We start from the raw sequence: 15,699 nt of genomic DNA on the forward strand, positions 1-15,699 counted from the left end.
TCATCAACCATGAGCCATCCTTCCTCTCCCAAAGACTTACAAGTGACGCCAGAAACCACCTGGCCTCAGCCACCAACTAACCATTGTGTTTGTCCATATGCTTGCTCGCACGTTTGGAGAGGACTGGCTCTGGATCTGGTAAGACGATTGTGGAGGAGGCTCTCAGAAGCAGAAAGAAGTGTGGCGCCATAGAAAAGGCGTCTGCGGCTGCTTGACGGATGGTCATCAGCCTTTTGGGTTGTCCTTATGGTCTGGCTTGTCTCTGTGGATTTGATGGTGCCCGTGGTCTTCCGCCGAGGTACTATCATTGGGGGTTTCTTTACGATGCAACAGTGTGGGGTTGGTGGTCGTGGCTGATCATGCGGTTGCATGCTCTGTGTGTAGTCCACATATGGTGGGTTTGTATCGTTTTTCGCTTGGTTTTTCATTAATTAACTGGGCAATTCTCTTCTTCTTAATTAATCGATGAGGCAAATCTTTTGCCTCCCTTTTAAAAAAAATCATCACTTCGAACCACTGGACCTGACACTACTTTGCCCCCCCCCCCCCTCCTCATCGACTCCTTCAACCCATAGGTCAGTTCCTGTAGGCAATTTGAAATTGGCTAATTTCAAGCAATTCGTACCAAATAGAGGCTTATGCATGGGTAGGTCAGCGTCCTTGATGAATTTACGATATCACACTCCTTAGCAGTTTGTTCTTAACGTCTTGATTTTGGTTTTAGTGCTAAGAGATTCCTTCCAGGGTTGGGTTTGATGTGGTGCTCTATGGTGTGGCGAGTACATTGATCACGGTGCGCAAGATTGGTTACGGTGTTTTCTCTAAACATACCGCATTTCAGTTTATGTCGCGCTAGGTTCATGTGTAATTTTAGCTGGTGTTGCTGTCACACACGGTGGTGCATTGCAGGGCAGCTTTTATGCATTGAAAGCCCACTGTGCAAGAAGAACGGTCTTAGCGAACCAACAAGTGGTTCGATGGTTACTAGGACAATGGTATTCTTAGCTCATGAGGGTTCAAGTCCTAGATTTTACCTTAGTGCTCGCATTTTACTGGATTTATTCCAGGAGACGTTTCTATCGACTATGAAGACGTCTATGGCGACTATCAATCTTAAGATGATGTGTCAGCTCAATCTCTCGAAGGTGCTCATATGGATAGGATATATGTGCGTGTATTCATAAGGGTGAGCGTGTGTGCTCATGTATAAGTGTTTGTGTCTGCAGTGTGTTAAAAAAATAACGGTCTTACGAGCCCCTTGTTATCTCGCCAAAGGTGGTCTTGATTCCATTTTTATGTGGAGTAGACAAAGGTGGTCTTGGTAAACAAATGTGCTTAAACTTACAATTTGGTATAGCAATCGCACAAAGTGACTCAAAGACTGAACTTCTCAGGCGTTGTGTACACGTATGATGTGTCCCTATGGATGTGTCAGCTCTAGTAATCCTAATCTGGCGAATTCCCATTCGTATGAGTTTCTTTTTCTTTTACCGACCAATCCCAAAAGTTGGCTCAGAATCTCATATTTTTTTAAAATAAAGCAGGTAGCCGGTTCGGATTGAACATGTGACTGAATGCAAAGAAATAAAATTTATCTTATTTATTGCTTTGGAAAACTTGAATCTCGCCTTCCAAAAAACAGCAATTCAATACCGGTGTAGATTTTAGCAATAAAGTACAATTTTAATTTAGCCATATTTCTTTCAATTTTGCATCATAAAACCCTGATTTGGCATAAAAATGTAACGAAATTCAAATTCAAATTTGGCTCTAGAGGACCATGGTTAGAAATGAACACCACAAGTCAGAGCAATGTTGCTTGCCAAACCAATGTTTTGATAGAAACCTTCTAAGTCATTAATTAAGCCAGCCAAATACAGTAAGCTGAAGCTTGATACAGTGGTACAAAGCTGCCAGGCGTGAAAATAAATAGGCGATACATCATAGATAAGACAACTTGGAGCAAATAAAATAGAACACTGGTTTTAGCCAATTTGGAGCAAATAAACCGACGAATAATTATGCTCCCTCTCTAAACACTTTTGTGTGGCACTGATCTTCTTCTCAACTCTATCAATGCTCCCTTAAGAAAACTCTACCAATGCTAGCATCAATGTTTAAGCTATCTCAGCTTTTGCCCGGTTTTCCTCTAATTAACCAGGCAAGTTCTCTTCTTAATTCATGAAAATGTGTGTCTTGCCCATTTCAAAAATAGAAGTTAAAGCTATCGCCTATTCTTGCACCTCCTCTTTGCATTTACAGTGCTTGACCCGAGCAGAAAACCTGTAGGTGCTACAATCCAGCGATTGACCACCAAAAACAAACCCAAGGTGCATCTTCGACATGACATGACCACCCAGCATTCCATGTCTGTTCCAAGCGTTAAAACCAATCCTTGGGTAAGCGCAATGTTGTATTTGCATGTGTCGCATAAAACCTTCTAACTCGCCATCCCTGCTCGCCTGATGGGGTCTTGGAAGTATTGAAGGGATATGAGAAGTGCCTCCTGAAAATGGTTGCTTACTCTCAGCAAATAGCCTACATAAAGAATAAGCTCACAAGCTCTCGAGTGACACATACCTCTGTCCTTATTGTTCTGCTACCTTGGTTGGGGCATGTATTCAAATAACATGGGAATACATCATTTGCACCTTTGCCCTGTCAGAGGAATGTGTCACTTTAATACTACGAACAACAATAGTACAAACACTAATCGATGACGAATCAGATCTCATCCAATGGAAACAACCTTTTAGTATTTTTATTCAATCATATAAAAAAATACATGCCATGACGATAACTCGCTATCATACAAGTGATCAGGTTGCACAATATGATTGGACAATATAGAGACATGTCTGACGACAAAAGTAAATATCAGAATAAATATAGGAAACTGTAAAATGCAACCATACATTCAGATTTGGGTCCTCTTCGATGCTTTCTTCCAGACCAGCCAGTCCACCAAACGCAATTAAAAGGTGCCTGTGCAATGAAAAGCACATTTTTACTAACAGCACAGACTCCCGCAGTAGAGACTTCATAGATGTTGCAGGTTCTAAGCATAACTCGTAGGTTTGGAATGTGGAAACCATATGAGTACAACAAGGGTTTCTGATCATGGGAACCAGAAGACAAAAAAACAGAACCTGGCGATTTCATGTTAACTACGCTACAACCAGTTCAGGGCTTTAAGCTTTTGAGTTTTGATTGTTTCAGAATTAACATATCATAGAAACAACTATTTATTTACCTGTGCAGTTTAGGGGTGCTTAGATAGTGAACGAGGCCCTCTAAAAAATCAAAGAGGATGACATGGTTCGGTTTACAGGCCAGTAACCGCCAGTTTAACAAACCCTGAATACAGACCAGGAATCAATATAAAAAGGTTTTACTAACATGTATTAGTTCATCATTCCAAGTGAATGTTCAACAATCATCATTGCATTGGTCAAAACGTTTTGTCTGCTTTGAACCGATCAACCCAAAAAAAATTGTTTGTTGTTGCTGTGCTAAAAAAGAATCCAGCCATGGTGAGGTACAGACGGGGATTGGGACTTGGGACTTCAGGCACAAAAGAGGTGCACAATTTATTTGTTCAGCAAACTGGTGTTTTTGTGTAACTTCTCCCAGATAACCCAATTTAAAAAAAATGAAATTATCCGCCATTTTATTTGTTGAACTGTTATAGTTTATGTCTGCTCCAGTTATACCTCAAAATTATGAATAGGAAATTAATAAGCTTCATAGATCCTAACACCATATCATCTAGGAAGAGAAATTTACACATTGAGACAACCAAATCTGTTGTTTTGTTGTTGTTGTTATTATTATTATTATTATTACTACTACTATTATTATTATTATTACTATTATTATTACTATTACTATTACTACTATTATTATTATTATTATTATCATCAAGAAGGTGGTCCAAATACCTGAATGAAGGTAAGATTAGCTCAGATGAAATAATGGTTTCGCCATGCTCTGAAGTGCCAATGATATGATCATATCCTTCCTAGAAGTGGTGAAAATAGTAAGTAATGATAAAATAAATTCGGCATTGGCATTATAACAGCCTTACAAGCAGTACCTTGTATGGTGAATCATTGATAACACCACTTAAATTTGAAGCATACCGGACTTTATAGCCCCAATATGATCCCATTTCTTCGCTGGGTGAGGACTGGGGAACGACTTTCCTTACACAAGCTAGATGTTCATACCGAAGTTACAATCAAATGGCAAAATGACACAAGTACAGTTTACGTTACTCAAAAAACAACTAGATGGGAAGAGAAAGATGTATGCCAAAGGTAGACCACAGGTATGATAAAATGGAGTCTAGATTAAATATATTTGGCACTGAAAAACGAAATGGCTCTGGTTCCCCAATATATATATTCAAAATGGAATGTGACTGGCCCAAGTGGGTGCAATAAGAACATGTGGTGAGCTCAAAATTAATATATGGAAAATTTGTACAAATTGTGAACCAATACTAGTGGTACTTAAACATGATATCTATATTACACAAAAGATTCCTAAATTCTACAAGTATTACCAAAATTTTACACAGAACATCAACATAACCATGTGTATTGCCTGGAGTAAATGAAACGGTCATTTACCTGGTGTAAGGTCTCTGTTGGTTCCCATGGCTACAGTTACCCTTTTTCCTTGTTCTACGATTTGCTCAACCAGAACGTTCTGCAGAATTTTGATAACTAGAATTAATTCCAAATCCATCAGATCAAGATGGTCAGATATTTGTCTAGAGGCAATTTAGGTGTAGAACTGTGGATGAGACGGTATGCATTCTGGAATTTTGTTTAATATTTTAATAATAAATCAAGGGTCGTCCAAAGGAAGACATGCAGACATTTTGTTTAGTACGTGAAGCAACAGAATTACATGTTCTATCATGGGTCTGCCATGGGCCATGAAGAGAGGGGGATAATCCATATCAAGTTAGATATATTGTTTCCGTCAAATAACTTGTACAGAGTGGGGTATTTACTAGTTTGCCACAATGGTAAAAATCGGTTAACTCTGTACATGAATACATCAATCATAGATCATAATTTAAATTTCAACAAAACCCTTTTCTCAAACATGTGCAGGAGAACAAAATGAGCATATAAGAGTACCATACACACCTGACTTAACCCAACATCAACAAGTGTACCCTTTGAACGATCCCCACCCAATGTTACACCTGTCGAAGTTCAGTATACTGTAAGCATCATGTCGAATCATACATGTGGAACATAAGCTGTGATAGAACATCATTCGATATGACATAGCTGATCTTTAACAAAAGTTAGAGATATATAACAGAAGCAGCATTTGCTGAAGCAAATAATTCTACACACATAACCATCTTACCGAGTACCTACCAGAACAAAAGCCAAACAAAGTATTCCCTCAATGACATGACTGATAGAGTTCAAAATACAATAAGTAACAATCGAACACTGGAATAAAGCTATCCAAGTTACGAAAAGAAGGATAAGTGCAAGACTTACATGGCTGCACCCCTAATTTATGAAATGCTTAGTTGTGGTCAATTGGCCATATATATCACAGGAGCCACGACAAATTGCCAAATTCATGTTTTACTATCAAAGTGCTCTCTGAATAAACTGAAACTCCATTTCATGTTGTGACCACATACCACAGCAACAGAAATTGAGACCAATGACAGCACAAAAGAGAGAGAGAGAGAGATATGCCACCTTCACGAAATTCAGACCACTCATGCTTGCGCACATGGTGCGGCGCGTCCAGCGGTGGAAGCAACCCCTGCATACCACAAGCAGCACGGCGGAATTAGCAGCCTCAAGAAATCCCCACCTATCAAGCAACCACCACCTTCTCAAAAATTCTCACCACATATTTAAAGTTCTTGTGCATTGGGAAGAGACGGCGGCGCAGGTACTGCGGCGTTTCCAGATACTCCAGTATGCGGACAAGGAACCGTGCACCGCTCTCCTCTTCCTCTTCGGCGCCACCGCCGTTCTCCGCCGCTGGACTGCTGTCGAAGACGACAATCTCGTCGATGCGGAATACGGCCGCCGCACGGGCTATCTGACCGGCCAGCTGAAACAGGAGAGGCGCGCTCTTATTAGCATCCCTAGTGTAAGAAATGCAAGGTACAGGGAAGGCGATAGGGGACGGGATTACTGACGAGGGTGGCGAGCTCGAGAGACTGGGCGTTGTCGATGACGGAGCCTGCGACGGCGATGCTCACCGTCGGCCTCCGCTTCGGATCCGCCTTCTCCTCCTCCTCCGCGTGCTTCTTCTTCTTCTTCTTGTGGACGGCTTCCTCCTCGGCCGTCGCGGGCTCGCCGCCGAGGTGCTCCGCGGTTTCTTTGCGCTTGCTTTTCTTCTCCTTCTTGTCCTTGTGCCGGGACTTCTTGGCGGCGGCTGCCTCCGCGCATGCCGGATTCATGGCGGCGGCGGCGGCGGCGGTCGGCCGGGATGGATTTGTGGGGTTTGGGGTTTTTTTTCTTAGGGAGAACGGGCTCGGCAAAGGGTTTTGGGGAGTGGCTTCCACCCGTGCGTGTCGGCCCAAGACCAGGCCACCGGGCCCGAGCCGGCGGCCTATAACCAGGGAACTGTTTTCCCTTTTTACCTGTGCCCATGACCTTGTCTCAAAAAAAAAACATGTGACCATGACCGGGGAACCAATAATTCGCACCGAATTTGGAAATCACCAGTTATACTCTTATTCCAAAAAAGGTAAATCGGTTTTCTTAAACACCTATTACAATATAGGCACATACGCACACATCGTCTATTAAAGACAGGTCACCACGGGTGACTCACTAGCGATGTAAATCTCGCCTTCCACACCAAAGCGTTAAACTTGGGGTTTAAACTCTGGCGGGTTGGGGCTACCACTGCCCACCTAACCGTCTAACCACTTATTGGTTCTCAAAAAGGAAAATTAGTTAGGAGTATGTCTTGAGAATGATATTTTAATTGGCTCTTAGTTACGACATAAGGTGTAATCCATCTGCACGTTTGTCGCCATTAGAGAGTTTTGGTGTGGTTTCCTATGAAATAAATTGAGCGTCCATATTACAAATTTGTTTTCACACATGTGTTTGGCATGTTGGTATCTTCAAAATTATATCATATGTTAATGGGTTTTCCTTGGGCACAACCTATATTTTCAGTGAAAACAAATTTGTACCTGGTGCAACAATGTAATGTACGTCATGTGGTCACGTACTTGTACTTCTCATGGGTAGTATGCTCCCGCTAGTGCAACTTGTACTCTACATGTAGTGGAACTTGTACTCCTGGGCACAACCTATCCCCCCAACCTCGTGTGCGCAATGTGTACTTCATGTACAATACAAGTTGTACTCCTAACTCCCAAGTGCAACATGTACACCTTTTTTTAACTCTGCAACATGTACCCCTTGTGCGACACAACTTGTACTTGTGCGACACAACTTGTACTTGCCACGTAGTGCAACATGTTCACCTTGTACTCCCAACAAAAAGTAACACAAGGGGAAACGAGAAAACAAACCAACAACCTCAAACTTGGGAAAAACTAACCTACCAAAAAAGGGAACCCTGGAAAGGACCAATCTCTCGCTTGCTCGTTGTTGGCTTCCCTTGCTGTCATGCGTTAGCCTGGAGTGCACATGCGTGTGCCCCTTGCGAGGGTACCTGCCAACTAGTCGTTTACCTCAATTTTTAGTCGTGGATGCCCCTCGAATTAATGGTTGGCTATACCCTCGTCAAGATGCGAGGGGACTCTTCAAAAATCTCCAACTCGGAATATCTCCTCTAGGTCATAGTTTCGACTCAAGTAAGTTTGTAAGTGACTCACCTCCCCTGAGTGAAACTGTGGCCCACTAGTAGAAAAAGGGTCAAATGTGAAGCACATTAGTGCCGGTTTGATTTTGAGCCAGCACTAATGTGTCCATTAGTGCCGGTTCCAACGGTTAGGCGGGCGGAGATCATTAGTACCGGTTCGTGAGCAACCTTTAGTACCGGTTCGTGTCACGAAGCGGTACTAATGAGGCTGCGTCAGGTTGTGGTCAGGCTGGGGCCCCACGGGCACCTTTAGTACCGGTTCGTGCCATGAACCGGTACTATAGTTTCTTAGTAAGCTGTTTTTTAGTCCCACCCCGCGAAGAGAGAGGCATTAGGAGCGGTTTATAAGCCCTGAGTGCAGAGACGATGAAGAAGAGGCGCAATGCTCATCTGCACGTTGCTTAGCTTTAAGCCTTGAGGAATAGTGTAGACTGCACGGAGCTATGTGCAGTGCAGTTTGCAATATTCCGAAAGGCTTGAAGCTAATTAACGAGCATTGTGCCTCTTTTTATCTTTAATAACTTATTACAACTCAGGACTTCTTGTGTTACGGCAAAAACTGGACGCACTTCGTGTACAAACTGGACAATCTCTTTCGAAGTATCAGGGTTTCGGACGAGAACTCATCTGTTACACTGGCACTTCATTTTTTTAAACTTATTACAACTCCAGACTTTTTTTGCGTTCTGTACGCACCATTTAAAGCGATGTCATCAATTTTCAACACTTTCTGACATCATTTGCTATTCTTCAGTCATTTACCGATTTGTTTAGAGAGCTAAATGACCGTGAAATTGAAAATCACTACAAAATGAACTCTGAAAATGTCGAAACTTGGCATGGTATCATCATTTCACCCACATAGGATGTGCAAAAAGTAGAGAGGGTTACGGCAAAAACTGGACGCACTTCGTGTACAAACTGGACAATCTCTTTCGGAGCAGGGTTTCGGACGAGAACTCATCTGTTACACTGGCACTTCATTTTTTTAAACTTATTACAACTCCAGACTTTTTTTGCGTTCTGTACACACCATTCAAAGCGACGTCATCAATTTTCAACACTTTCTGACATCATTTGCTATTTTTCAATCATTTACCGATTTGTTTAGAGAGCTAAATGACCGTGAAATTGAAAATCACTACAAAATGAACTCTGAAAATGTCGAAACTTACCATGGTATCATCATTTCACCCACACTGCATGTGCAAAAGAGTAGAGAGGGTTACGGCAAAAACTGGACGCACTTCGTGTACAAACTGGACAATCTCTTTCGAAGTATTAGGATTTCTACGAGAACTCATCTGTTACATGGGCACTTCATTTTTTTAAACTTATTACAACTCCAGACTTTTTTGCGTTCCGTACACACCATTCAAAGCGACGTCATCAATTTTCAAAACTTTCTGACATCATTTGCTATTTTTTAGTCATTTACCGATTTGTTTAGAGAGCTAAATGACCGTGAAATTGAAAATCACTACAAAATGAACTCTAAAAATGTCGAAACTTGGCATGGTATCATCATTTCACCCACATAGGATGTGCAAAAGACAAAACAGAAAATAAATAAAACAGAAAAGACAAAAACTATATAAAAAATTACTCAAAAATAAATAGCACAAAATAAATAATGCAGAAAAGAAAAAAACTATATAATTTTTTTTATATTCACAAAGAAACTAAATACAGCAAAAAAACTACTCAGAAATAAATAGAAGAAAATTATATAAAAATGTTGGGGCACTGCTCAGTGGCCTGCCAGACCTAGGGTTTGCAAATACAAGCCCAAAAGGGCCAGCAGGCTCATAGGGCAGCGCGCCGAAGTTAGGCCCAGAAGCCTGCTATAGAGAGGAGTTCGAGACAGCAGCCGCGCCGGGGCTTTTAAACTGGTGCGGGCGCCCCTCGGCTAGCGAGGTGGGACTAAACTTGCCCGCACCGCTCCAGCGCCAGCGCACCCCTTTAGTACCGGGTCGTGGCTCCAACCGGTACTAAAGGGGGGCCTTTAGTACCGGTTGGAGTCACGAACCGGCCTTTAGTACCGGTTGGAGCCACGACCCGGTACTAAAGGGGCAGTTTCCCGCCCCTTGGCCTGGCGAAAATTGGCCTTTAATACCGGTTGGTGGCTCCAACCGGTACTAAAGGCCCCTCCTATATATATGGCACTTACGAAAAATTCAGTTTCATCGACCACCACTTCTTCTCCAACTACTTCGCGCGACATCGCCGCCGCCGCCGTCGCCCATCGCGCGCCGCCCTCGCAGGCCCCGCCGCCCCCGCCCCCGTCGTCGCCGTCACCGCCGTCGCCCCCGCCCCGTACTACGTCGCCGTCTCGATCGCGCCGTCGCCCCCGGCCCGTCGCATCGCCGTCTCGCGCCCCCCCCCTCGTACACACACATATTGTTTTTACTTATTTTTTGTTTTTTGTTGTTTAGATTAATGTTAGATAAATTACGTAGATAAGAATGTTAGAATGTTAATGTTAGATGAATTATATGGAAAAGATATTAAATATTAATGTCAATTTTAGATGAATTAGCTAGATACTAATTAGGTATATATATGAGATTTGAACTAGTTGAATTAATATAACTAGTTTATTTTTAGTATGAAAATTAATAGAACAAGTTTATTTTTAGTAAGAAAATTTAGGTATATGAGATTATTTGAACTAGTTGAATTAATATAACTAGTTTATTTTTAGTAAATGCTTAGTTGAACTACTTGAATTAGTAGAACTAGTTTATTTTTAGTAAGAAAATTTAGGTATATGAGATTTGATGATCTAATTAAAATATTACTATATATATAGCTACTTTATATATTTTAGTAAGAAAATTAATATAACTAGTTTATTTTTAGTAAATTCTTAGTTGAATTAGTTGAATTAATAGAACTAATTTATTTTTAGTAAGAAAATTTAGATATCTGAGATTTGATGATCTAATTAAAATATTACTATATAGAACTAGCTACTTTATTTTAGTAAGAAAATGAATAGAACAAGTTTATTTTTATTAAATGCTTAATTGAATTAGTTGAATTAATAGAACTAGGTGAACTAATAGAAGTAGTTGAATTAATAGAACCAGTAAGTGTTTAATGTTTCACCTATATGAACATAGGAAATGTCGTCTGACGACGAAAAAGATTTCATTAAGTGCGAATACTGTGAAGACCAGCGCGGCCTGTGCGACAGAAATTTCCTTGTTGATGATAGGCGCTTTAGCATCAAGCTGGATGAGACCTTCGAAGTGGATACAGTAAGTCACAACGACAAGTCTTTTTTCGTAATTAAGCATGACTTATGCTTCATTTGCTTCAACTTATAATTTTTAATTTTCACTATTGTACTAGCGCATCCCCTGCCATGCAACAATTTTTGTCTTGGATAAGATAGGTTTCAGTGCTATGGAAACTATGGAGGTAAAGAGAGTTTACCTGAAGACCGAGCATGGTTATACTTTCAACGTCAAATTATACAATGCAGACACATACATCTATTTTGAATGCAAAACTTGGCAAGCACTATGTAAGACTTATGCATTTGAGCCTGATATGGTTATCACCTTTGATATTCGTCCGGAAGATGATATTGAAGGTAATAGAGACATCTGGGTCGATGTGCAGACACCTCCAGTTCTACCATTATGTGAGTTTCTCAACCATATTTATGTCTTTGATATTGTTTATTCAAAAATATAGTTGACAAGTAATTTCTATTGACAGCTTATTTTGATTCAAGCAAACATGTTCGACGCTTGGTAGATAGGATCATCCACTGTCCCGGGGCTGAACTAAACCGCGAGGAGATAAGTCATTATGTTTCATGGCTTGAGGATCTTGATGTTGTCAAGAGAAATCATTTTCCTGAATTTGAAAATCTTAGTACTCAAAACGTGCGACCAATAGTGATCGTATTGAACTACGGTCACATGTATTTAGGAAAGATGGTAAGATTTTTACTATTAGTCCTCAGTGCATCTTTTGCATACATTATTTTTTAAGCTAAACTTTCATTGCTAAGTATATTAATTACTATACGATGTTCTTCAACAGGGATTCCCGATGACAGTTGTGCCTCAGTGGATCGAGACTAAAGGTCGCATGTCAATTGTTAGCTTACAGCCAAGATATCCTACAGTGCACATGAGTGCATTCAGGATTTCTGAAAGCGATGAATGCTTAATAGTGAAAGATTGGAGCAAAATTATTAACGATCGTAGAGAAGTACTAGGGGGCAGCAATCAGAAGCGCAGCCCACGATTAGGAGACAGGTTCATCTGCATGCTCCAATATGATGAATCAGGAGAGCTATACATGTTCTATGCTATTTTACCTGAGAGAGAGCAGCAGGAGTGATTTAGCCAGTTATCATGCTCTTAGTACTTGTTGTCCTCTCATGCGTGTCCGTGTTCTTCATCCTGAACTTAATCTCAAAGAGTGATTTGCTTTTGTGGTGTTATGAACGATTATAATATCATGACCATGTTGAACTCGATGATATCCTTGCTAGCTAGTATATACTGTTGTTGGTGATGATATGATGCAAGAGTTTTTATATTAATATGATGATGATGATGATGAGTTATTATATCATTTATGAAAGAAACCGCATATTAGTTTCAACTGGATGGATCCTAGCTAAGTGATCAAGTATATGCCATATCCATATTACTAAGTGATCAAGTAATATGGATATGGCATATACTTGATCACTTAGCTAGGATCCACATGCATCCAGTCAAAACTAATCTGCGGTACTTTCACCTAATGATTTAACAACTCATTATAATGTAAAACAATCACTAAATTAAATTGAACACAAAAATAAAGGAAAAATAAAAATTAAAACCAAAACACACCCAAACATTTAGTACCGGTTGGTGTTACTAACCGGTACTAATGTCCTACACGCACCCGGGCCTGGCTCGTGCCACGTGGTGGCACGTTAGCGCCGGTTCGTGTCGAACCGGTACTAAAGGGGGGGACCTTTAGTCCCCACTCTTTAGTGTCGGTTGCAGAACCGGCACTAAAGGCCCTTACGAGCCGGTGATAAAACTCCGTTTTCTACTAGTGGCCACATTCTAACGTGGGGCTTGCCAGTGAGTACAAGTACACAATTTGAAGGATATACCCTACGCGCGTGCACATACCAAATCAACCAGTGAGTTTGTACGCCCCCCTCTAGTCTCGCGCCTAGTCATGCCCCGAGTAGGACACTCGGGAAGGATAAGCACATGAGTGATAAGTCAGGGGTTTGTCGTTACATGAAACATGTTGCATGTAATCGTGTGATCACTAGATTGTATTAGATCTGCCCGAAGATAACTATGCGAATTGTGGCGGCAATCGATTTATATAAGGGGGAGGCGACCATCTGTCAAGCATCATTTGATTTACGAAGGTGGAAGGTCGTAACCTAGATCTATTTAGATCGGATCCACCACATTATAATTTTGTAACTAATCAATAAAACTCTGCATGAAGTAGGGCTTTTACCCATACAGGGCGCATGAATCTGAGTAAAATCATTGTGTCACCACTATTGTCATTGAGATCCTTTCAGATGCCACCCTTCACGCTAATGTTTTCCATGACCTCAGTAGATGATATAGTCGAAGGTGTATTATTCGTCAACAAACTTGTCCACATCAGTACAAATTGGGCAACCGCACACGGTCAAAAAAGTGGATCACACATGGTTTCCATACCAACCATGTGTGATGTCACTACTAGGGAAAACCCTAGCAGTAGTGCGGGTATTTTGCCTATCAGTAGCGCGCGGGATGCCGCGCTACTGATAAGGCGCTACAGCTAACATGTAGCAGTAGCGCGTGTCGTCCAACGCTACTGCTATACATGGCTAGCAGTAGCGAGCTTTAGTGCAAAGCGCTGCTGCTAATATCTGCAACGCTTTTTAGCAGGAAGCGCTACTGGTAAGGGAGCGCTACTGTTAACTTTATTCCCCTCGCTACTGCTAGTTTTATTAGTTTCTGTTTTTTTTCTGCATCTTTGTTTTGTATTTGAACATGCTTTATACAATAATCTTTAGCATATCATACACATACAAATGTAATCATATATAGCATATATATACAAATAGTCTCATCAAATCATGTCATCATCATAATCATCATCCAACACAAAGTGGTCTATCATCATCATCTCAAAAATAGCGATACAAGTCTCGATTACTTGCAACAACATCGTCATCCATCTAAACTAAACTAACTACTGGCTGTCGCTCGGAAACCGGAAACCGGTACACCTGGGCCTGACACTCCGGCCACTCGTCGTATACTCCTGGCGTAGCACTTCTTCGCCATCGATGATCTATGCACCTGCATCGTCACATGAGTCGATGATATGCAACTTATATAGTTGAGCAACAGAAAGATACAGACTTGGCAAAAATAGAAGCAACATATCATAAGCATAAATAACAAAGTTCATCGTACCCAAAATGCCCTAACTAGAGTGATCTTCGCTAGTCGAGGATGACGGTTTAACTACATCACAAATAAAGTTTCGTCGTGCATAACTCAAAGTTTCGTCATACATAAAGTATGGAGTAAACGGACACATCGACAATCACTCCAACATGTCGTGCCATCCATCCAAGTCAGGGAGATAGTCCCCGAGCTTAGTGAAAGGCTTCAGGTCGAGAAGCTGAGCGGCTACGCGTGTTCGGACGTATTCCCGCGACTTTTGTCCTTCTTCGTAGAACATCCCTGTTTTTTCGACGACCTCCTTCATGATGATTTGGGCAAGTTCGCGCTGGATGTGATAGAACTCAGCTCGAAGTCGATGATCCTCGATATCTCCTAAGTTCTTTGCCCATTGCAGAATATGGGCATCTCCGGATCTAGGTGACATGCGAAGGTTCTGGTGATCCCGTCTATACTCCAGCATGTGGTGTAGGACATAGAATCCATCATTAAGAGAATCACTCGGTTGCTGGATGCAGCATAAGTCGGTCTTATGGCCGAAGGCGGGCCCGCCGTCCCTTTTCTTTTTGTCCTTGACCTCTCCACCCCGTGCGCCATAGTAAAACATAGCACTGTCGAGAACAGACTTGATGTGGGTGTAATCATTTTTGTTAATGTTCTTCGACGAGTCCAAGTAAAGAGCGTGGGAGTATCGGGGGTAGAGGATGATGAGGACGGCGCGCCCGCCGCTGCGCAGAATAAGTACACCTCAAATTAATTAGCCTCCACCGTGCAAATGAATGATTGAAATCTAAGGAAGGATATCTGCGCGGATGACTTACAGGGGATGATAATTAAGGCACGAGAATCGCCTCCTTGTCCTTATTGGCGAGCATGAAATTGGCGATGTACTCCCTCGCATATTCACGGTGCTTTGTGCAGACTCCCAAGAAGCCCTCGTGCATGAAGTACTGCTCAACCCCGATGAGGCAGTTCATGTGCAAGGCATAAAGGCGGACAAACGTAAAATCCAGCTTCTTCAAGTGAAACATGTTGAAGATGTAATCGAATCGAAGGAAGAACTTCTCCGCGGGGAATGTGTCGACGTACGACAATTGCCGCGACACGTTAACTACGTAGAGTGGGTATCCTGGATTTTTTGAGGCGATGAGGCATTTCTCTATCCGCGGCACATCGTCATGAAGTCTCCTTAGATCGCCGAATCTGGCCCCTAGCACTGCTTTAGGTAGGATTGGTTCACCGGGGATATGCCATTTTGCCGCACCGGGGATATCTATACGGTCTTGAACCCGAGGTTGTTGAGGCGGCTGTATCATAAAAGCAGCTTGGTTGTCTTTCCTCGCTCTCTTCCTTGGCTTCTTTGCTACCGGAAGGTCGTCTATAATACGTTCAGCCTCCGGAGGCG

At 41.8% G+C, this 15,699-nt stretch overlaps 1 protein-coding gene across 1 annotated transcript; it reads right to left on the reverse strand.

Annotated features, from left to right (window-relative positions):
* Positions 1-1,833: 1,833 nt before the first annotated feature.
* Positions 1,834-6,528, reverse strand: LOC109767528 (uncharacterized). The gene is made up of 10 exons (XM_020326284.3): positions 6,194-6,528; positions 5,896-6,105; positions 5,742-5,808; positions 5,163-5,221; positions 4,635-4,713; positions 4,097-4,215; positions 3,942-4,021; positions 2,916-2,985; positions 2,581-2,658; positions 1,834-2,506 (listed from the first exon to the last, which is right to left on the reverse strand). Exons 1-10 carry the CDS (start codon positions 6,455-6,457, stop codon positions 2,441-2,443), a joined length of 1,092 nt encoding a protein of 363 aa, XP_020181873.1. The 5' UTR covers positions 6,458-6,528; the 3' UTR covers positions 1,834-2,440.
* Positions 6,529-15,699: the final 9,171 nt, after the last annotated feature.

Source organism: Aegilops tauschii, chromosome 5 (genome assembly GCF_002575655.3).
Source record: "Aegilops tauschii subsp. strangulata cultivar AL8/78 chromosome 5, Aet v6.0, whole genome shotgun sequence".
NCBI lineage: Eukaryota > Viridiplantae > Streptophyta > Magnoliopsida > Poales > Poaceae > Aegilops > Aegilops tauschii.

Excerpts from the sequence above, each read along its gene's own strand:
- LOC109767528 (XM_020326284.3), bottom strand. The coding sequence starts at position 6,457 with ATGAATCCGGCATGCGCGGAGGCAGCCGCCGCCAAGAAGTCCCGGCAC. Across the intron at positions 4,216-4,634 it reads CAACAGAGACCTTACACCAG|CTTGTGTAAGGAAAGTCGTT; the intron begins GTAAATGACCGT and ends ATGAACATCTAG. Across the intron at positions 2,507-2,580 it reads GCAGAACAATAAGGACAGAG|GAGGCACTTCTCATATCCCT; the intron begins GTATGTGTCACT and ends AACCATTTTCAG.